We start from the raw sequence: 24,717 nt of genomic DNA on the forward strand, positions 1-24,717 counted from the left end.
TTTCTCAGTTCTTAGCAGAAGAAAAGGTATCAGTATTTGTCATGTTCATCTGCATGCAAACTTTGTTTTTAAAAGTGCATATAGAATGAATTGGTCAATTTTACCAAAAGAATGTAAAGGGAAGTTATTTTTAAAATATTATTACACTGGACTACATTTTAGAATCCGTGTCTTGAAACTACAGTTTGCCAGGAGATGACAAGTGCATTAAGTCCTTTATTACAGGTTACTGTTGGAGAGTATTATTACATGCCCTTGTACTGTAAAAATCAAAGACCTGGTGAGCAGAAGTGACATTTATCGACAATCTACAAATTCCAGGAAAATGTCTATTTGCCTAAGAACTAATTGGTGTATGATTTATATAAACATTTAAAACTTAATCAGTGTCACATAATGATAAATGAAATATAGCTTGCACCTTTAGGTTTGTACAGCTTAAATAAAACCTGCAAAAAAGGATGATTTATGTATTTCTGGATTTTTATGGTACTGCATACAACATAAACTTTGAACATTCAGAACTGCTTGGCACAATGAGAAAAAGCACAAGGAAATTTTCCATTTACCTGTGTCATTATTACAGTTAGCATCAATTTCCATGTCTGGTGGATTGTACAGATTGTAACATTTATCTACAAGCAAATCTTCGTCTTGAGGGAGTAATAATTTCTGAACAAGTAAAAATGGAAGAATGCTCGTAAAGTAATTGGCAAAAGAAGTAATAGAGACTTAAGGAATTTTTTTTTCATGCAATGAGTGATAATGATCTGGATTGCAGTACCTGAAAGTGTAGTGGAAGTAGATTCAATCATGGATTACAAAAGAGAATAATTAATGATGTACTAGCAAAATTCAAAACTAGTCATACCTTGCACTTTGTTACTGTAAATTGCACAGAAATATCTTAAACAAGAAATTTTGTTTCCGAGAAATTTAAAGCTAGCTCATGCCCTTTTTGTTGAACTTGTCTTATCAATCATATGATTGATCATTTATGTTAGCCACAGATACCTAAGTAAAGCTATTTATTGACAGACTGTAATTCCTATTACCTGCTTCAGATGAGGGTACTAAAATCTTGAAGAGTGTTTCATAAAAACAGATTGTTAATTCCAAACTGTGTTGACTTAATTCATGTTAAACTCTGTGATAGTACATCACCCAATCGGAGTCCAAAACTACTTTGTCTTGGTGATTATTAAATAAACATTACTATGAACATGATCAATTCTTCTGATAAATCGTTGCTGTGAGCTCAAACAAATGACATTCAAACCCTGTACCTTGCCAGTAATTTACATCATGTACCATTTCAGCGGAAACAAAGTGCAAGAAGACTAACCTAGGAAGACATTCCACTGACAAATTCACTCGAAATCCAGGGACATCCAGAAAACCAGGGATTCTAAATAAAGAAGATATCGAAAGACTTGAATGTACTAATTTGAACAAAAGTGCAAAACGAAGCAACAAAGACGGAGACTGCACCCCCAGCCCTAAAAAAAAGAAGCTGGAGCAGATGTTTAAAAGTAGCCATGACTTGTCTGGTGATCCCTCAAGAGAAAAATTTGCTTATCCTGTTTCTGGTCGTGGCCCAGTCGAGTATGTATATTCTGTGACGCAAACTAGCAACCTTCATATAACTACCTCATCTCCTGTACCTCAAAAGCCTCTCTTTGGAGGCCAGAGTGTACAGGAACTTGAAGTCAATAAGTTGACCACAGCTCAAGACAAATATTCATCACCTGTTGACAGCCATTTTCCTGCTCGACAAAGGCACAAGCATCAGGAGAGTGATACATTCAACAGACCAGGAACTTCCTCACATCAAAGTGCTTTATCTCTATCCAACACCAGAAGTGAAGTAGACTCCAATACCCAAGAAAAAGCTAGTGAAAAACACATAAACTCTGGTTTCCTTCAAAATATTGAAGAAGGTAGCTGTGCTTTACCACCAGAGAATTCAGGTGGACAACATGGGGGTGTGACTGAGGAAGATTTTCCAAAAGCCCAGCCATCATCATACTGTCCAAACTGTGTAATACTTCAAGAGAAAATTCGAAAGCTTCAGGAGGAGCTAGATCGGTTGAAGTCTAATTTACCAGGTAAGTCACCACATATGAAGTCTCCCAGAAGATTGGAGGTTCATGTGCTTGCTTTTACAGTTTGCTGGTAATAAGTTTAATTTTTAAAGCTGTGGCTGGCACTCCAACCAGCTTGTCAGCCTATATATTGTTTTCACAGTTCTTTCCAGTCGGAAAGTTATGCTCCTTCTGTTTGTGGGCTAGTGCCTAGCTTGTTGATCCAAGTAATAGCCTTTGTGTTAATTATGCAAAGTTTTTGAAAAGAGGGAGGAAGACTGTTTAGATGTGTTGCCATGTGCAAGAGATGTGGAGGAAGAATGAAGAAGGACAGTAAAGAGATTCAAATATAAATGAGAATCAAAGAGACAGTATCCTGTTTGTTGGCCTGCATAGGTTGTATTTTAAATCAGTGCTTCTTTCATAGATCATCTTGTGTAGATAATATTTTTTAATTTTGGCGTTTGTGAATGGTAGGTGAACTTCCCCAGGTCAGGACAGAAAACACCTTTTTCTTTTTAAAAAAAAAACAATTCTGTGAGCAGAAGCAAGTTGTCTTTATGACTATTGTTATGTATGATATGGTTTGTGTGCTCGCTAGAAACAAAACCTGCAGCTAAATTTGATATGCATGTGTATTATTGAACAGTTGTATATTCTGAACTGTACAACTCCCAAGTTCACTCATTTAATAAAATCAAACATTTATGCCAGTTTATCAATCAGAATCCAGATCCTTTCTGCAACTAGAGTTCGAAACAATGATACTTTTGTATTTTTTTTGCATCTTCATTTTGTATTCTTTCAAGTTATATTTAGTTACCAATTATTAGTAGCTGGAGAAATAATTTGGACAACCTTTTCAAATTTAAGGATTAGGATTAGAGTTAGGATTGAATGAGGAAAATGAGTGACAGCAAAAGTTTGGAAAAGAAGGGACAGGAAGTGAGAAAGAAGTTGAGCTGTAGTTGATGGAAGCAGCACAGCTTGATTACACTCATACTGACAAGTAGTTTCTCTTCTCAAGCAAGTAAATAGTTTAACCCATGTTCAGTTAACTTTGTCCCTTTATACCTATTTTTCTAATCAACCTTTTCAGAGATGTAATTGCACGCCTCTGGAGCATGTGGTCTTACCATCTGCTGCATAAGATGCCCCTGAGAAAAACACCAGTTGCTCATCAAAGTAACTTGACAGGGATGGGATATCACTTGTATTCAAGACTACAAATAAGGAGGAATGAAACAAAATTTTAAATTCAAAACATGTAATTTTTTCTGCTTTATATTTGAAGGAAGGTTAATTTTTAACTTTTTATTCCTTGTACGGGATCTCTTGACAAACCTGCTGAGCAACATTTCTCTTTAAGGTTCAGCCATATTTCAGTCTATTCTTGCATTCCCAAACAAGATAATTCGTTCCCTCCTTATCGCTGAGACATCTCAATAACTCCCTTGTTCTCTATCTAGATACAGTCACTAGAATTGAGTTATGAGTAAGTCAACACAAATGTACTTTGCTGTATCTTAAAAGAACAAAAATTCACGTTTGCTGGTTTGTTTATTTTTGCTTGTGAGTTGGTAACCATATTTTGAATGATGCAACCTTCAGAAATCCAGAGCTCGATATAGAGGTGGTCAGATCTAAAACCTACACAGGTGTTAAATTTACAATATTCATGTTGCAGCTTTCAAAATAAGTATTATGCATTTCATGTACTGTGACTCCCTTGATTATTTTTGTATATTTCTAATGCAGAATAATAATCCAAGTAATAGCCTTTGTGTTAATTATGCCAAGTTTTTGAAAAAAGGAAGAAAATAGCTAGTTATATTTGATGCATGCTGGACTTAAAAACTCTTCTGAAAACTGCAGCTGATCTCAGCTGTGGGTACTATGAAATGTGCTTTCAATTTATTTCGTTTCTCACTTGTTTGGCAGATTTTGAAATCTTCAAGTTCATTGAGGAGCTTAAATTAATATTCTCAGCAGACTATCCAAATTTTGAATAACTGATATGTGTTAATATGTCAGTGGTGAGAAGCAAAATATTGCTGTGCAATCTGATCATATATTTTACTTTGATCTTGTTTGAAATGAACTGATTTGGATTGGATTTCAGTCAGTGCAGCATTTATTTTGGTAAATGCGACTGTTATTTGTGAGCAATCTGTCAATACTTCTTTAGAGCTATATTCTATCTATAGCACGTGTGTATTTTCAACTGGAAAACAACCGTTGAATTTGCTTGTCATCTCAGAAATAATAAGATTTATATAAGGAGAATATTGGGAGGAATGTTTTATTGGTTCTTTGAGAGTGAAGATGGATAGGAATGTTGAGTTAGATAATCTGCTGATCCAGCAGACCATTTCTTTAAAAATGGTCCTGGCCTGCCAGATTTTTATTCCAAGGTAGTGGAGGTGGGATGGAATCAGACCACCACCTCTACAGGCTGTCCTGAGTTAGGTAGATTGGCCATGCTAAATTGCCCATAGTGTCCAAGGATGTGCTAGCTAGGTGGATTAACCATGGGAAATGCAGGATTACAGGGGTTGGATAGTGGGGTGGAACTGGATAAGATGCTCTTTGGAGGGTCAGTGTGGATTTGATAGGCTGAATGGTCTGTTTCCACATTGTAGGGATTCTATGATAACATTTCAAGGCAGGCATGCTGAAATGCCTGCCTCCATTTAACCAAGCGTTTCTAATAATAAGTCAGGCCATCAAACCTTCGACCCAGAACCACTTATATGCTTCCTCTGTGCCTCCTAATGTCTCATCCTGCCTCTCATGTCCTTTCCATGCCCCTTCATACTCTCATGCCCTCTCCATTACTCTCCCCTATAACCAGTATCCACTATGAACAAACTTGAAGATTTCTTTGAAATGAACATTTAGGGGAAAAAGCTTCTAACCGCTAAGTAGAGCTTTCATTCAAACATACTTCACATGGTAAAAAGCCTAATCCGTAAAGACCATTCAAAAAATTAAGTTGCTCACTTGGTCACTCTGTTGTACAATCAAATTTGTGGTGAAATTGTGAGCCCCCTTGGAAAACCAGAGCACAGGCTGGGAATGGAGCTACCACAGGTACAAGTCTTGATGATTAGTACAAATATACAAAGTAGAACTGAGAAGGGTCGGAATGCTGTGTGCATTCTGGCTGTCCATATCTTTGGTGCACTAGTGCAAGTCCAAGCCTTGATTCTCATGTTTACTGGCAACAAAGAGACTTCTTTAGTTAAGAAAATTCAATTAGACAAATGAAGTTTTGTTTCTGACTGGATGATTTATTCGTCCATCATTGAAATGAACAATTTTAAAACTGACCAAATAGTTTGTGGTGCAAGATTGCTTTTTGTCAGTAGGTGAGGCTGTTGCGCTTAATGAATATTTCAGGTCTAATCTGTTCAGAGTCATGATTAATGGCTCTCTTTGTCTGTAGCGGGTGATATTTATTTTACCATGATGGTTAATTGTCTGAGATGCTAATGACTGACAGAACTTTAGACTTCAGGTTCTTGTATATGTGTCTCAGCTACTTATATTAAAACGTCCATTTTTAAAAGACTGCTTTTATTGACTGCGTTGTTCTCCCCTCTGTTACCTCTGTGTTCATGAATCTCAATACAGAAGAGCAAAGAAGGAAGCATAATTCTGAAACTCAGTTTGCCTGCAGAAATAATTATTAAAAAACAATATCCTGTTCAGATCATTGAACTTTTCTCTGTAGGGCTATCTAATAAGTGATTTTTCTGATGTTGGTAATTATTTAATCTGTTACATTTGAACATTCCATTTTTCAGGGATTTATGAGTTGGGCGGTCTCTTTGGCTCTGTTGTCTGGAGGGGTGGTTTGTGATGTAGAGTGATGTTCAACAGAGTGGGTTCAATTCACACACTGGCTGAGATTACCTTGAAAGATTTATCATTCAGTGTCTCCCCTCACCTGAGGTGTGGTGACCCTCAGGTTTAACCACCACCAGTCCCTTTCCTAAAGACAGAAGCCCTATGGTCTGGTAAGACTATGGCAACTTCACCTTACCTTCATGTGAGTTGCTGAAACAATGTTTTCTTTTCTCATGGAAAACAACCTTAAATTTAATCCCGACCAATAGTTTACCCTAATTTTGTGTGACAACATACACTATTATAGTCAGATATTTAAATTCAATTTGGTATATTGCCAAGTTTAGAGCCGTACGGCTCAGTGGTTAGCACTACTGCCTCACAGCACCAGGGATCCAACCCTGGGCGACTTGGGGAGAATGTGAAAACTCCACATTGTCTGTATGGGTTTCCTGTTGGTACTCCAGGTTCCTTCCACAGTCCAAAAATGTGTCGGTTACGTGGATTAGCCATGCTAAATTGCCCTGTAGTGTCCAGGGATGTGCAGTCTTGGTGGGAAATGCAAGGTTATAGGGATAGGGTAGGGAGGTAGGATACTCTTCAAGGGATTGGTGTGGACTCGATGGGCTGAATGACCTCCTTCCACAGTGTAGGGATTCTGTGAAATCATCAATTAACTTTTCTAGTTGTCTTATTTGAATGCTGTATTATTCTTTAAGGGTCGAGAAGTCTATAGCTGACATTTGCTAAAAGATAGATGTTCAGACTTTGCAAGCTTATGACCTGATCAAAAGTAAGGAAAGGAAGCAGAAAAAAGTGCTGAAGAAGGCAAATTCCATGAGATTATGGCTAATCTGATAATACTCAATTTTACTTTCCTGAATTTTTCCACATAACCCATGATTCTGTTACGGATCAAAAATCCGTCTATCTCAGTCTTGAATATACTTGCAACCCAGCAGCTTCACAATCCTCTGAAAGAAGAAATTCCTCCTCATCTCTGTTTTAAATGTGCTAGGCTCTTATGCTGAGATTATGCCCTCAGGTTTTAGACTGACCCACGAGGCGCAAACAACTATTTCACATCTACCGTATCAACTCCATGAAGAATCTTGTTTGTTTCAATAAGGTCACCTCTCATCCTTCTATATTCCAACAAATACAGGTTTCCCCAATCTATTCATAATCTATTCATAAGCAAGTCCCTCCATTCGCGTTATCAACCCAGTTAACTTTGTCTGGACTGCCTGCAATGCCAGCAAATCTTTACTTAGATAAGTGATCTAAAACTATTCACAGGCATGGTTTGACTAGTGCTTTGTATTGTTTTAGCAAAATCTCCCTACTTAAGCACCGTAGTATTGTACTTAACAAGAATGATTATATCTTTAAATAAACATATTCTAGCTACAGGATCACTACAGTGTGGAAGCAGGCCATTTAACCCATCGAGACCACACTGAATCTGAGAACAGAACCCCCCTCCCCCACCAGAATAACCCTGCATTTCCCATGGCTAATCCACCTAGGCTGTCCATCCCCAGACACTATGGGCAATTTAGCATGGCTAACCCACCTTGGACTTTGGGAGGAAACCCGTGCAAACATGGGGACAATGTGCAACTAGTTGAGTTGACACACAACTCTACTAGTTGAAACTCTAAGCCCTTATAAATCCCTGTTACACACATGTACAGACGGACTAAAAACAAATTGTGGGTAGAGGGGAAAACCTGGGAAGGTTGTTCAACAAGCCTGATCTGGGGTTCGCTACGATGATCCTTTTACTTGTCAAGACTTGCTGATTTGAAAGTCTGAATGTTTCTGGTGATATTATTCACTCTCTCAATAGTTGTTTAGCTACCTGAGAGCCAGTTAAATAATTGTTGTCAGGCAGAAGGCTTTTATCAGCAACAATAGATCAGTCAGCTATTTGTTGCTGGCTGAATCTCACTTCTTCTGTCCAATTTGGTGTTAGCTTATCTGCAGTAAACCCCCACCTCCATCACCCCCAAAGCACAAAGCAAGTATGAACAGCAGTTAAAATGAATATTGGTAACTTGCTTTTAAAATGAGCAGCAATTTCTTTCACACTCTTTTGGTTTTAGTATAGTCCTTTTTCCATTTTAATTTACAATTAAAAATGTAGAAAAATACCACACCTACTACTGCAATTCCTCAGAAGTCTTGAGACTTGTTGTGGTTTTGTAAGGAATTCATTTTTTATATCTGCAGGGAGACATTTTCTGTCGTGTGTATTGGTGCCTTTTGATCCATACTTAATATGAAAAAGTTTATTCTCATGTAATATTCTGTGATCGTTCGTTCTTTTTATTTTTTTAAATATATTCCGGTCTTAACTTTGCCTCTGTCCATAAATTCTGATGAGAGGATGAATGCACAATCAGCTCCAATTCTTCCTGTGCTCAATACAACAATTAACATCCATATATTCGCTAACTATGATTCTCCTTCTGATTCAACTTGTCCCACCTTATCTTTGGGAAGAGTTCCAAAGAAGAGTCACTGGACTCAAACTGTTACCTCTGTTTCTCTCTCTGCAGATGCTACCAAATCTGTTCAGTTTCTGGTTTTATTTTCTTTCCAGGAGTTACTCTAACCTCCACTCCATGTCACTAACTGTCACTGTTCTAGCTCCTTGATTAAAATTTTGTATATTAATTTTGCATATGTTCTGTAATGGGCTATAGCAGTGTTTTTCTTTTTTAGTGAACTGTTCAAAGTCAGTCCAGCCTATTGAAAAAGAAACATCTGTCTGCCTTAATTGAGCTCAGCAAATCTTGATGTAAGATCTTGTTAGTTTGTTATAAATGTAAGTCCATTAAGTAAAGCAGTGAAGTCCTCCATTGTCAAACATAATTTAACATTAACTTGCTTCCACCGTTCACAGAGAACTCATTGCTGCTGTTGGCAATAGAAATATAACACTAGTATGGAAAAAGTGCTGATATGAGATGGAAGTGAAGGAGCATTATTTGGTAGCGTTCAGAAGGATTTATTCTGCCTCTGACAAATAATGTGCCAAATGGTGAGGCTATTTACAGAAAGCTGAAAAAATATTAAGTAGAAAAACAGGGATATTTTCAAATTCAGCAACACAAAAATACACTTCCAGGCCCTTAAATACATGGGAAAACAGAAAACAAAATTAAAGAAGAAAAGTAAGAAAATAAAAAAAGTTAGAAGTACGTAGTAAGTCCATCGGCACCAGAAAAAAACTACCTGATGAAGGAGCGTCGCTCCGAAAGCAAGTACTTCCAATCAAACCTGTTGGACCATAACCTGGTGTTGTGTGATTTTTAACTTTGTACACCTCAGTCCAACACCGGCATCTCCAAATCAGAAAAAAAGTTAGTTGAGGCTTTGTGTGTAGAACCTAAAACTGAAAAATAGGTAAAGCCTTTAGTGTAATTGATTAAAATGAAATGATGCTGCCTGACCTGCTGCGCTTTTCCAGCAACACATTTTTCAGCTCTGATCTCCAGCATCTGCAGTCCTCACTTTCTCCTAAAATGAAATGTACCTTGGCACAAGTTGATGAGATTAGTGCAGTGAAAGAGAAGTAATGGGCTGAGCAAATTTTTTTCTGAAAGGCTAGAAAAGAATTTAAATTTTTAATATATGGAAATCATGCAGAAAAAAATGAAGAGAAAAGAAACAAACTATAAATGTAGGAAATTTGAAAATAAGGTAAACATTTTGGAAGGTTCCAACATTCAGAGAACATACTTGCAGTTGGTTACCATCACTAGCTCCACTTGTAATGAATTATATATTGTACTTCACCCTTGAATATTTTGCTTTTCTTCCTCTCACCTTTGGTGTTTCCTGTCACGTTCCTGTAAAAAAAAAGTGTGTATCTTCCAGTTTCCTTTCTGACTGTGTTTACACCCAAAATGTTAACTTGGTTTTTTCTTCTCTGGTGCTGACAGGAAATGCTATGTATTCCCAATATTTTCTGTTTTGGTTTTTAATTTATGTTTTAAAAATTTTAATTGAACTGTGCTGTAAAAGAATAGTTGTATGATATTCATCCTGAAATTACAAATATCTCCAAAGATTTTAAGTGGTTGTTATGTTTCAACTGATTTAACATTAATGAAAATCCCCTATAATGCATATAAAACATTTATAAGTACTTAGTGATTTCTTGCATCTTTTAGAATTATCTCAGAATGCTTCATATGTATTGAATTATGTTCTGCTTGTGATAGTGAATGTAGCAATTATGTTTACAGAAAACCACATAGTTGCCTCTTGTCAGTTAAAATTAGCTTTTGACTTTAATGCCTACATCTGAAGAGGTAAACTAATTACTACTTTTACTGGTTTCCAAATCTCCGAAAGGAGAATTGGATGCTGAGTGTTCATAAGTGTTACTTTTCAGGAGTTGTTCTTCAAATGATAAGTATATTGTTAATCAGATATGGGTGAACTATAAATGATTGTATTTTGAAATTTATTTATAAGAAATATCTAAAACTATTAAAGTCATTTTTTAACCATTCACCAATACATTGACATGTTTGGGTATAGTCTGCCATTTCATGCTGACATATAATTTTATATGAAGGTGTTGGAGAGGAAGGAAGTTATATTTGCTAGAGAGCAGGTAACTTAGAATGCCTGTGATAGTAGGGTATTACCATTCTCCTGACCAAATAAATATATTTTTAGTTCAATATTTGATAAAAGAAAAAGACAGCGTGGTATTTTCTACAATTCCCTAAACTAGAAATGCCACATTGAATTCGCTTTTTGCAAATTAATACTAAACTGTAAGGAAGAAAAGTTGTTAAATAATTAAGCAACTTCTTTCAGCAGCAAAGAATAATCCAAGTCAAAATTAACATTCTGAACTATAGTAGTGTGAATTGATTAAATAAGCTAATAAGACAACTGTAATATTTTTCTGTAAAAACTTTTTTCTTGAAAAGAAAGTGGAGCGTGTCAAATATGTAGGAACCTGAAATAACTTGCAAGTTCATGTGTGTTGTGGAAGATCCCTGATATGTTGTTGCACTTTAAGTAAATGTCATCGCTTCTCTGTAGTTTTTGAGCAAAACTTTTTTTTCTGGTTTAATCATCAACATTTCTCTTGAAATTGTTCTGTATCTGCTTGCATCAGATCTTTTTACCTTCTACACTTTATTTTTTTCCTGTAGCTAGGTAGACTGCTGTAATGCTGCTATGGAACACTGCTAATGAGTTAACAAATTACATTATGTCCTAACGACATGTTTGTAAATCAAATGTTTTGTCTACTGTCATATACTTAGTTATTGGTGCAAATGCTCGACATAAATATTTTAATACTCTTCTTCCTAGCTACAATGAATAAATGTATCAAATCAGTAGTCCATGTCTTTATGACGGTTTTCATTGTAACAAAAATGTGGAATGCAAGGGGGTTGTCCAATCTAAAAATTACGTTTGTTTATTTTTATATTGTGTTAAAAATATATAAACATATGGCCCTTTAGAGTAATAGATGTGACCATCAACAATTATGATTTTAAGTAAATTCTCCAAAATGAATAAAGTGGCAAACAGTAAGGCAAGAAGACTATGCCGCACTCATTCTTTTATGCTCTTTAATGTCTCGTTGATTCATCACTGAACTATTACTAGCTAATAAGTATTATGGTAAGTGAGCGGTTGTTTTTTGCTTTCTGCAGGTAGTCAATCAGTAAGATAGTAACTTAAATGATACAAGCACATTTTTGGGGGAGCTATTTTGATGTTAACCACAAGGCAAGAAATGCTGCTGATAATCTGGATTATTCAAGGAGCCATTTCCTAATGTGATCTTTTGCATTTACTAATGTATTTGTGCAATGCTGATATTAAGTTTTGCTCACACCAAAACAAAAGAAAATAAAAAACTGGAAGTAATATCATACACCAGAGGAAGGAAGACTTTGACATCTGTATTTCAGTTTCTGAGATCCTGTCGAAAGAAATGGAATGATGATGCCAAATGACAAAGGTAAGAAATTAAAATTTTTGTTTTCTTATTAAAATATTTTGTAAATTTTGAGGAAATGTTATAGAATGCATTTTACATAATTCCAATCAAATATTTCAAAGCGACAAGTTATCTGTGGAAACCACAACACACAGTGGGAGATTGATATGCAGTTTATTATATTTTGGGACAGACTTCTAAATTGAATAAAATAAAGTCATACCCTAGATTGTAAAGGGTATATAGTGAGTGGAATTATAGTCTACACACTTCAATTCCTCATTGTCTTTTCACATAAAAATTGGCGTAACTGAATTTTGCACCATATGGTAGTAAATGCCATGTATACAGATTCTCTATGCCTTTTTTAGATCTTTAACTATCTGTAGTGAAGAAGCAGTTTTCATGATGTAAGTTAGATAAAACTTCACTTCAGAAAATAGGAATCCATAAGTTTGGAAAGAGCCATTGCAATCTATCTGACTGATAGCAAGATTCCAAAAAAAAACTCACTGTAAACATCTCTTGCAACTTTTTTACTGTTTGTCATAAAAGTACGTAGCTCCCCTTTGGATTTTCCAGAACTACCTGCTTACAATTGCCCCTGACCAATGTAGTTTACATTTTCATCAGGCTCTCTTTGAAATAATAAAATCTAAACTGATCATCATCTATCTTCTGAACTTGGAATTTTGACTCCTGGTTAGTTTATGATTGTGTAAAACAATTAATTGGAATGTCATTTATTTATGCTGCTCAGATTCTCAACAGCTTTAATAGGATTTTCATTAACACATAGATTTTTGAGTGTTTCCCACTATCCTTCACTTGTTTTCCTCAATAGGCTCTAAAGGTGCAGTAACCAGAAATGTACGCAGAACTGCTTTTGTTTCATTAATTCATATGACGCAGGAATTGTTGGCTGGGCCAGCATTTATTGCCCATTCCTAATTGCATGTGAGAAGGTGATGGTGGTGAGCTACCTTCTTGAACTGCATTGGTGTAGGGTTAACAAACATATAAGCTGTTAGCCGGAAGATTTCCACGATTTTCAACCAGTGCAATTGAATGATGATATAACTTCTGCTTAGGATGATTTGTGGCTTGGATAGTAAATATATAGATAGTAGTGTTCCCAAGTATTTGATGTCCTTGTCCTCATAGGTGGTAGAGGCCAAATGTTTGTAAGGTGTTGTTGAAGGAGCCTTGATGAGTTGTTGCAATGCATCTTGCAGTGGTGATGGAAGGAATGAATATTGAAAGTGTTATATGCTACTTAAGCTGGTGCTTTGACCTTGGAGCTTCTTAAATGTTGTTGCAGCTGCACTCATCCAAACAGGTTGGCAATATTCCATCACACTCTTGACTCATGCCTTGTAGATTGTGGAAAGATATCGGAAAGTTAGGAGATAAACTACATTACAGAAGTCACAGCCTCTGACCTGACCCAGTAGCCACAGTATTTAGCTGGTCTTGTTCACTTTCTGGTTAATGGTAGTCCCAGGGTGTTGAAAGTGGGGCATTCAATGATGGTAAAGTTATTGAACATCAAGAGTTGATGACTGAATGCTGTCTTAGTGGAGGTGGTTATTGCTCAGCATTTGTGTATGATGGATGTTACTTTCCACTGAGATGCTCCAGTCTGGATGTTATCCAGGTTTTGCTGCATATGCACACAAACTGCTTCAGCATCTGAGGAGTTGTGAATGGTACTGAACATTGTGGAATCATTAGCCAATTATAGACATCCCCATCAATGACTTATGATGGAGGGAGATAATTGATGAAGCAGCTGAAGATGGCTGGGTTCAGGGCACTACCGGAGGAGCTGCTGTGGTGATGTCCTGTGATTAAGATGATTGATCTTCAACAACCACAACTATCTCCCTTTGTGCAGATTATGGCTTGAGCCAGCTCAGAGTCTTCCCTGATTCTCAAATTGTTCTTTAGGGGTGCACTGTTGCATCTGTTTAAGGGATTACACTGATATCCTTGCAGTTGGAACTTGTTAATTGAGGTTTCTTGCTTAATTAAATTTGTCTATTGTCTAGAACAAAAATGAGATTTATACAATTGTTTTTGGACTGTAGGGCATCACTGAGCATTGAGTCCCCAACACATTTATTAGGAAATGGATTTTAACCTGTGATTTCCCTATCTATTGAGTTTACACTCATATCGTCCCTTTGGAGAAAGAGAAAAAGCAAAGAGAAATGCTGTAACAAAAGGAGGGAGAGTTAAAGGGTGATGCTCAGATACTTAGAAACCATTTATGAATGGCTGAATCTTACAGTATCAGTTTTCTTTCTAGTGCACTTACTGAATTATGGAATGTTTTTTCACTTTGCATTTTGTGACAGTACTAAGTAGTCTCTGGTCAAGCAGAAAACAAAGCAGTACCAAACTACTGGAGGGAAAAACAAAAAAGCATTTTTTAAAATCATAATTTAATTGTAGATTTAATATCTGCTCTGGCTTTGGGTCCTCTGAGAACTGCTAGTGACCACATCCCCTATATTTTTTGTGGAAATTACAGTGCCTAGAATTTTAGACAAAAACAAAATTAACTGGTAACCAGGTGTTGCAATTTGGTATGATTCTGCCTTGTGCCAGTTCTTTCTTTCTTTTGTGTTGAAATACTGAGGAGTTAAATCGAATAGCAAAGTCATTAACATGGGTGACACCAGAAGGCAATTCATTAATGCTTCTGTTATATACCTCATAGCACCTTACATGAAATCCTGAGCAAAGATTTTGTTGTTGGGATAGAACAGGATTCGAGGAAAGAACTTATGTATGTTTTGGATTGATAAATCTCTTCTAAATGAGAAGATGTAATTGTTTTTGATGTTAGCTATTCTTTACTTCTGTATATAAGGGCACTCTTATAAAGTGATTTCAGGTGCAATATAAGCTAAGTGCAATTTTGTCTATATTTTATAAAGCAGTATGAGGAAGAATGCATTTTTCATAAATCTAAAACTGAATATGTCATTAATTTTGCTTAGACCCTGCAAACCTCAACCTCTCTTTGGCTGCCACTTCTTGAAGAACTTGAAACTTCTACATGACTGGCAATATAGATCTGAATGTAGATTGGACAAATCAAGTCTGTAAAATACTGTGGAGGAGCAATTCTTGGAGTGTTTGCGGGATAGTTTTTCATTCAATATGTTGAGGAACTAACTAGAGAAAAGGCCATCCAAAGGAAGGAATAATTGACATCTAGTTCTGTGTGGAACTTTAGGGAAAAGTGAACACAATAAGATAGAATTATTCGTTAAGGTGAAAAGTGATTTAGTTGCTTCTCAGACAAGGGTCCTGAATTTAAATAGAAGAAATAATGGTATGAGGTGTGAGATAGCTATGATAAATTGCAGATTGTTCATTTAAAGGGATAAGAGTAAGTAAACAATGATAAACATTTGCAGAGTGTGTGAATGAACTACAAAAGATATTCATCCCAGTCTGGCATAAAAATAAAATGGGGAAAGTGTCAGACCATGGCTAATGAGAAATTAGGGATAGTATTAAATCCAAGACAGAGGCTAGCAAATTGGCCAAAAAAGGGGACAGACCTGAGGTTTGGGTATAGGTAGATTGCAGTTAAGGAAGATAAAGAGACTAATTAAGATGGGCAAAATGGAGTATGAGAGAAAGCTTGCAGGAAACATACAGACTGATAGAAAAAGCTTCTATAGGTATGCAAGAAGAAAAATATTAGTAAAGATGAAAATAAAGCCCCTATATGTGAGAAACAAGGAAATTTATAATAGAGAATAAAGAGATGACAGACCAATTAAATACATACTTTTAGTTCTGCCTTTAAAAGGGGGACATCAATCACATTCCAAAAGTATGGTGCAACACAGGGCTTAATAAGAAGGAAAAATCAAAAGAAGTTAATATTAGCAGGGAAATGGTGTAGGGGAAACTTAATGGAACTAAAAGCAAATAAATCCCCCTGGCCTGTTAAGGTTTGTCCCAGAGTACTTAAGGAAATGGCCCTAGCAATAGCAGATATGCTAGTGGTCATCTTTCAAAACTTTGGTGAATTTGGGACCGTTTCTATGAATTGGAGAGAAGTTTGTTAAACACAAGTCTTTAACAAGGGAGGCAGAGAGAAACCGTGAATTATAAACCGGTTAACTGGACATTGGAATAATTGGTAATCTAGTTGTGCATGGGCCTTGAGGAAAAATGAGCACAGCAGGATAGAATTCTTCATTAAGATAGATTGTTACTTAATTGCTTCTGAATTTAATAAAGGAAATTTTGTTCGTATGAGTCATGAGCTAGCTATAATGAATTGGAGGTCATTATTTAAAGAGATAACAGTAGATAGGCAATAGCCAACATTTAAATAGTGCATGGATGAATTGCAAAAGTTATTCATCCCAATCCTAGTCGTGAAAATGCTAGACACTTATAAAAGATGTAACATCAGAGCATTTGGAAGATAGTGGCAAGATCAGACAGATTCAGCATAAGAACATAAGGACTAGGACCAGGTATAGGCCAACTGGCCCTTCGAGCCTGCTCTGCCATTCAATAGGATTGTGGCTGATTTTTTCGTGGCCTCAGTTCCACTTACCCGCCCCCTTACCATAACCCTTAATTCCTTTACTGTTCAAAAACTCATCTATCTTAGCTTTAGCATGGAAGGAGAGGTCATGTTTGATAAATCTGCTGGAATTTCTTAAGGATGTAACTAGTAGAGAGGAATAGGGGAAACTAGTGGTTGAGGCTCACTTCGATTTTCAGGTGGCTTTCATTAAGAAGGTTAACATTCAAAATTAATTTGGGTTGGGGTTTCCATACTGAAATGGAGAGAGAACCGGCTGGTGGACAGGAAACAATGAGCAAGAATAAATGGGTCGTTTTCTGACTTGTGGGATTCCGCAGGTGTCAGTGCTTGGACTCCAGCTATTCACAACATGTATTAATAATTTAAATGGGAAAACAATGTGTCATATCTCCAAGTTTACAGATGACACAAATCTGATTGGGAGAATGAACTGTGAAGAGGATGCAGAGAAGCTTCAGTGTGATTTGACAAGTTAATAAGTGGACACATGCATGACAGATATAATGTGCATCGCTTTGGTAGCAAATACAAACAGATTATTATCTGAATGGCAATTGGTTATGAAAGGGGGAGGTGCAATAGTCACTGAAAGTAAGCATTCAGGTGGTGAAGAAGGCAAATGGTACATAGGCCTTCATACAGAAAGAATTCAAATACAGGAGCAGGAATGTCTTGCTGCAATTACACAGGCTTTTGCTAAGACCACAACTACAGTTTTGTGTGCAGTTTTGATCTTCTGTCTGAGGAAGGATGTTCTGTATATTAAGGAAATGCAAAGGTTTAACAGACTTATTCCTGGGTTGGCAGGATTAATATAAGGGAGAGGCTGGATCGGTTAGGACTATATTCACTGAAGTTTGGAAGAGTTAGGGGAGGATCGCATAGAAACCTATAAAATTCTAAAAGGATTAAACAGGGTGCATTCAGGATTTTCCTGATGACTGGGAATCCAGAATCTGGGGTCACAGTCTTAAGGATACAGGATAAACCACTTAGGATTGAGATGAGAAGAAATTTCTTCATCCAGAGTGTGGTGATCCTGTCACAGGAAACTGTTGAAGCCAAAATATTGAAGCCTTTCAAGAAGCATACACATAATGTGCTTAGGACTAAGAAAGTGAAGAATTTGGCAGGAAAGCAGGAATGGGTTACTGAATTGGATGATCAGCTGTGATCATATTGAATAGCAGAACAGACTCAAAGGGCCAAATGGCCTACCCATATGTTCTCTGTTTAATAGTGCTGCTCATTTAAGATTAATAACAGATAAAAACTGAGAACTGAGCAAGTAAATACAGCTAACAAGTGGCACATTGCTGTAAAGCAGAAAACTTACTTAGAATGCTATTGCAATGATTAAGACACCATTTCATATTATTTCAGTTTTATTTGGCTTAAGGTTCACTATAAAAGTGAAAATAAAACTTGCTATATTAGATACGTTGTGAACCAATGCTTCCTCGATTTTTGGACGCTGTATTCAAGTAAATAGATTTCATTTGTGATAAATGCAATGACCTATCAAAAGGGAAACAGGAATCCTGCTGAAAGCAGTCTAGTGCTTTAAATACAAAATCACTCCAGCTAATATCTTGTCCCATTACCGAATCAGGTAATTTATGAGCAGTTACCTAGTGATTTCGCTAGCAGTGAGTTGCTGAACTAGGTTAGGCAGAATTTACTTTATAAGCTTGCAAACAAAAAAGCTTCACAGAATCATTCTTTCCTGTCCATACTACAAAAATAAGAAAAAAAAAGCACATTTGTATCATAGCTTTCCAAACACGATTGGATTTATTTACCATACAACATTTGCACCTTACTTTTAAGTTGTACTTTTATGGTAAATTTCACTGTAGAACCACTAACAGGAATTGTAGTGTACAGTGACTGCGTTAATCAATCATACAAATCTGTTTTAATATTGCTGGAATTTGATAACTCAACAAAGCTTGATGTTATTCTAACATTAAATTAACTTCTGTAATTAAAATCATAAACCTGCTGGTAATCTTCTAATTTCTTACTGACAGTATGCACTTCCAAATGCTTTGTTGCAAGGTGACATTACCATGATATCCCTGTAAAAACTCATAATGTTAGTAACGTTTAGAGAATGTTAGTAGCTCATGATGACTATTGAACAATGTTATTAAAAACAACATATTCCTTCTGTATTAAAAAAGAACTATAGTGTCAATTCTTTCATATTTGTTTATATTCCACCTTCAATTAATTTGTGATTGTCCTAAAAGAGAAAACTACAACCATCTAAGATAGTGTGTGTGCTTCATGATCCTCCCTATTGCATGTTGTAAATAAAATCTCGCTCTGGATGTTGTATCTTGATTCTTCTTGTTTTCATCATTACTTGTAATTGTACTTATTTTTCTTGTGTCTTCATTAATAGTTTCACACCAGGATGGAGTTGTTTTCATAGCTAATCTTTTACCTTCTTCTGAGGCATATTTTAGGCATATTGCAGCACCGTAGGTGGCGCAGTGGCTTAGTTGTTAGCACTGCTGCATCACAGTGCCAGGGACATGGGTTCAATTCCACCCTCAGGTGCCTGTATGGAATTTGCACATTTTCCCTTGTCTGTGTGGGTTTGCTCTGGGTGCTCCAATTTCCTCCCACAGTCCAAAGATTAGGTGGATTAGCCATGCTAAATTGCTATAGTGTCCAGGGATGTACAGCCTAGGTAGATTAGCCATAATAAATAGTGTTACATGGATAGGGTAGGGCGGTAATTATGGAAAGGACTAAAGATAGTGCAGAACTTAATTGTCTAAACTGGAGAAGGCCAGTTTCAATATCACTAGACGGGATCTGACAAACATAGGGAGCAGTTATTTGCAGGTAAATCTTGATTTGTGAAGTCAGAGTCTTTTAAGAGTAAGATAATGAGAATTCAGGGCCAGCGTGTTCCTCTAAGAGTTAAGGGCAAGTCCAGGGAACCCTTGATGTCAAGGGTTATCAAGAATTTGGTAAAGAGAAAAAAGGAAGCGTATGTCAGGTAGTGCATTAAAAACTGGGGAGGCTCTTCAAAATTATAGAGAGTGTAGGGGTTAGGAGGGCAAAGAGGAACCACAAAATACCTTTTGGCAGGTGGCATCAAGGAAAGTCCCAAGGTATTTTATAGGTATATTAAGAGTAAGAGGAGTACCTGGATAAGAGAGAAAAGGGGCATCCTGTGCTTGGAGCCAGTGGGCACGGGTGTTGTCTTAAATGAATACTTCTTACCTATATTCACAGAGGAGTAAGACATTGTAGCCAAGGATTTCATTTGGGATGGTGAGGTTCTAGAACATGTTAAAATTAATAAAGAGGAGGTATTAGCTGTTTTAGTGGGCAAAAAAGGTACATAAATTCCCAGGGCCCGATGAGATGTAGCCCAGGTTGCTATGATAGGCAATGGAGGAGATTGCTGGGGCTTTGGTGGATATATTTAAAACTTGACTGACCACAGGTGAAGTGCCAGATGACTGGAGTATAGCTAATGCCGCTCCTCTGTTCAAAGACGGCAGCAGGGATAGGCCAGGTAATTACAGACCAGTTAATCTGACATAAGGAAATTATTGGGAAAAGTTCTGAGGAACAGGATCAATCAACACTTGGAAAGGCAGGTATTGATCAGGGACACTCAGCACGGATTTGATGGAGATTTTGTCTGACTAATTTAATTCGATCTATTGAAAAGACATAATGACAAGGGTAGAGTAGTTGATGTGGTTGACATGGAATTCAGTAAGGCTTTTGACAAGGTCCCACAAAGAAGGCTGGCCCAAAAGGTAAGAGCTCATAGGATCTGAGGCAAGTTGACAAATGGGATCCAAAACGAGCTTACAAATATGTGTCAAAGGATAATAGTGGAAGGTTGTTTTTGTGATTGGAATTCTCTGATTAGCGGAGTATCAGAGGGATCACCCTTGAAGTTTGTTATGTACGTTAACTTCTTGGATACAAATGTAGAAAGTACAGTTAGTTTGCAGATGATACAAACATTAGTGGTGTTGATAGCGCTGGTCTCCAGTCTGATATTGATTAGTAGATAAATTGGGCAGAGCAATGGCTGATCTTGATAAGTGCAAAGCGATGCAGTCTGGGAGGTTGAATAAGGGATCGATGTATGCAATGAATAAGGAATCCTGAGGACAAAGGGACCTTGGTGTACAAGCCCATAAATCACTGAAGGTATCAACAGAGGTAGACGATGTGAAAAAAGAAAGAAGAAGGTTTACCTTCATTTGCTGGGAAATAGAATATAGGAGCAAGTAAGTCTTGTTACAACATTATAAAACATTGGTTAAGCCACAGATAGAATACTGTGTGCAGTTCTGGCCACCACACTTTCGGAAGGACAAGATTGCAGTGGAGAGAGTGCAGAGGAGATTCACCAGGATGTAGCCTGGGATGAAAAATCTGTTATAAGGAGAGAATGAAAAATATAGAACATTCTGCCTGAGAGGTTGGTGGAGGCAGGTATTCTCGCAACATTTAAAGGGCATCTGGATGGGTGCTTAAAACGTCCGGGCATGGTAAGCTATGGACCAAGTGCAGGTAAATGGGATTAAAGTAGTTTGGTGTTTGTTGGTCAGGGTAGACATGGTGGCTGAAGGGCCTGTTTCTGTGTTGTATGATTCTATGATCCTGTCAGTGATTGAAACCGTGAGAGTAGAGAGGCTGCATGAGATGTATGATCAATGAGGGGCCCATTAATAGAGGTAAATTCAGATTACAGGTGAGAAAATGTTGAAAGATGATGTCGTAATGTCATGCCAAAGAAGGCAACCTGCTATGAATCAGTAATATAGGATGCAAGATTAGCAAGTGCAGATATGTTAGGAAGAGTAAATAATGTGAATTAAACATGATCAATTGGCTTAATGGCTTTGCTTAGTCTATACCTCATGTTTTTTACTTACATATGTAATTAACATTAACATATAAATTACAGCAATTGAATTTTCTTGGATTTTCTCCAATTCTCCAACTATAACTTTTAGCTAATGTTCATTGGAAATGCTGTTTATATGTGTACATGATGGAACAGGTAAAGTTCTGCCTCATTGATATAAAGCTCATCACTGCCATTGAAACAATTTGAGGTTGATTGCCTGAAGATACACGATGCCCTTAGGAAAGGAGTACCATGATTTTGAGCAGTGATACTGAAGGAACGGTAATATATTTCCAAGTCAGGATAGTGAGCAGCTAGGAGGGGAACTTGTTGGAACTCCCATGTATCTGTTGCCTTTATCATTCTAAATGGTAGTGGAAATTGGTTTCCAATTTAAGGAGCCTTGATGAATTTCTGCAGCACAACTTGTAGATACTAACTGTAGCTACTGAACATTGGTAATGAGTGAATGTTTGTGGGTGTTATGCCAATCAGATGGGCTGCTTTGCCCTGGATGGTTCAGCTTCATGAGTGTAATTGGAGAAAGTATTGCATTACGTTCCTGTCTTGTGCCTAGGAGATTGTGAACAGGCTTTGGGGTGTCAGAAGGTGAGATATTCAGATTTCCAAGTCTTTGACCTGTTCTTCTAGCCATAGTGTGACTAATCTAGTTTAGTTTCTAGTCAATGGTAACCCACAAGATGTTAATATTAGGAATTCCAGCAACGGTAATGCCATTCAATGTCAAAGTGTGATGATTTGATTCTGTGTTAGTGGAGATGGTCATTGTCCTGCATTTGTATGGTGTGAATATTACTTGTTACTTGTCAAACCAAGTCTGGGTATTGTCCAGATCTTGCTGCATTTGGGCATGTCCTGCTTCAGTAACTGAAGTCACTAATAGTGATGAATATTCACTGTAATGTGTTGTCAACTTTCCAGGATTGGTCTGAGTCACTAGGAATTGAAGATCCCAGAGACAAAATACAGGCGCATTGAAACAGTTTGTGTTTTTTTTTTGTTTTCTTTGAACATTCCTTTGACAGTGAGATTCAGTCAACAGACATTGCAAAGTTAAGAATTTTGAAAATGGGAGAGGTCTGTTATTATTTTTGCTTTCCGACTGGGAAGCCATTGCGTCACCAAGGTTATGAGGATGGGGTGGGTAAAAGGCATTGAAGTGTGTGATCAGCCGTGATCCTGCTGAATGTCAGGGCAGGCTTATGGGGCTCAATGGCCTACTGCTCTTCTGAATTGCAAGGATGGGTGTGTTGGCTGACTAATTACAGGAGGTGTAAGGGGTGCCTGTCATGTGATGCTGCATACATTTTATAACAGATGGAAACCCTAGTTATATTAGAAGTACTTCTTTGGAATGACTGGGAGTTTATCACTAACATTGGGAAATATATTCAATTTGTATTCAAAAGCGGAAATTGCTGGAGAAGCTCACCGGGTCTGGCAGTATCTGCGAGGAGAGATCAGAGTTGGCGTTTCGGGTCCAGTGACTCTTCCTCAGAACTGATGGTAGCTAGCTCGGAAGGGTCACTGGACCCAAAGTGTTGACTTTGATTTCTCTTAATAGAAGGAAGCATATATAAGGTATAAACCGGATAGATCAAGTGAATCCTTAGAGGAGTATAAAGGCAGTAGGAGTATTCTTAAGAGGGAAATCAGGAGGGGAAAAAAGGGGACATGAGATAACTTTGGCAAATAGAATTAAGGAGAATCCAAAAGGTTTTTACAAATACATTAAGGACAAAAGGGTAACTAGGGAGAGAATAGGGCCCCTCAACGATCAGCAGGATGGCCTTTGTGTGGAGCTGCGGAAAATGGGGGAGATACTAAACGAGTATTTTGCATCAGTATTTACTGTGGAAAAGCATATAGAAGATATAGACTGTAGGGAAATAGATGGTGACACTTTGCAAAATGTCCATATTAAAGAGGAGGAAGTGCTGGACGTCTTGAAACGCATAAAGGTGGATAAATTCCCAGGACCTGATTATCGTAGAGTCATAGAGATGTACAGCGTGGAAACAGACCCTTCAGTCCAACTCATCCATGCCGACCAGATATCCCAACCCAATCTAGTCCCACCTGCCAGCACTCGGCCCATATCCCTCCAAACCCTTCCTATTCATATACCCATCCAAGTGCCTCTTAAATGTTGCAATTGTACCAGCCTCCACCACTTCCTCTGGCAGCCCATTCCATACACATACTACCATCTGTGTGAAAAAGTTGCCCCTTAGGTCTCTTTTTTTATATATTTCCCCTCTCACCCTAAACCTATGCCCTCTAGTTCTGGACTCCCCGTCCCCAGGGAAAAGACTTTGTCTATTTATCCTATCCATGCCCCTCATAATTTTGTAAACCTCTGAAAGGTCACCCCTCAGCCTCCGACACTCCAGGGAAAACAGCCCCAGCCTGTTCAGCCTCTCCCTGTAGCTCAGATCCTCCAACACTAGCAACATCCTTGTAAATCTTTTCTGAACCCTTTCAAGTTTCACAACACCTTTCCAATAGGCAGGAGACCAGAATTGCATGCAATATTCCAACAGCGGCCTAACCAATGTCCTGTACAGCCGCAACGTGACCTCCCAACTCCTGTACTCAATACTCTGACCAATAAAGGAAAGCACACCAAACGCCGCCTTCATTATCCTATCTACCTGCGACTCCACTTATGTGTACCCTAGAATCTGTGGGAAGCTAGAGAAGTGATTGCTGGGCCTCTTGCTGAGATATTTGTATCATCGATTGTCACAGGTGAGGTGCCAGAAGACTGGAGGTTGGCTAACATGGTGCCACTGTTTAAGAAGGGTGGTAAGGACAAGCCAGGGAATTATAGACCAGTGAGCCTGACGTCGGTGGTGGGCAAGTTGTACATGTATTTGGAAAGGCAAGGACTGATTAGGGATAATCAACAAGGCTCTGTGCGTGGGAAATCAAGTCTCACAAACTTGTTTGAGTTTTTTGAGGAAGTAACAAAGAGAATTGATGAGGGAAGAGTGATAGATGTGATCTATATGGACTTCAGAAAGGTGTTCGACAAGGTTCCCCATGGGAGAGTGGTTAGCAAGGTTAGATTGCACGGAACTGAAAATGTGTTGCTGGAAAAGCGCAGCAGGTCAGGCAGCATCCAAGGAGCAGGAGAATCGATGTTTCGGGCATGAGCCCTTCTTCAGGAATGAGGAAAGTGTGTCCAGCAGGCTAAGATAAAAGGTAGGGAGGAGGGACTTGGGGGAGGGGTGTTGGAAATGCGATAGGTGGAAGGAGGTCAAGGTGAGGGTGATAGGCC

At 37.7% G+C, this 24,717-nt stretch overlaps 1 protein-coding gene across 9 annotated transcripts in view; it reads left to right on the plus strand.

The window, feature by feature from the left end:
- The window catches only part of prdm11 (PR domain containing 11), a 177,625-nt gene that overhangs the window by 83,011 nt on the left and 69,897 nt on the right, over nt 1-24,717 (plus strand). For 7 of the 9 annotated variants that reach the window (XM_043706243.1, XM_043706242.1, XM_043706248.1 and 4 more), the window contains one exon: nt 1,320-2,108. The exons of the other annotated variants lie outside the window; for them this stretch is intronic. In XM_043706243.1, the coding sequence (XP_043562178.1) occupies nt 1,320-2,108 (789 nt within the window). The remainder of the gene's footprint in view (nt 1-1,319; nt 2,109-24,717) is intronic. 9 annotated transcript variants of the gene reach the window in all.

This window comes from Chiloscyllium plagiosum, chromosome 16, assembly GCF_004010195.1.
Source record: "Chiloscyllium plagiosum isolate BGI_BamShark_2017 chromosome 16, ASM401019v2, whole genome shotgun sequence".
NCBI lineage: Eukaryota > Metazoa > Chordata > Chondrichthyes > Orectolobiformes > Hemiscylliidae > Chiloscyllium > Chiloscyllium plagiosum.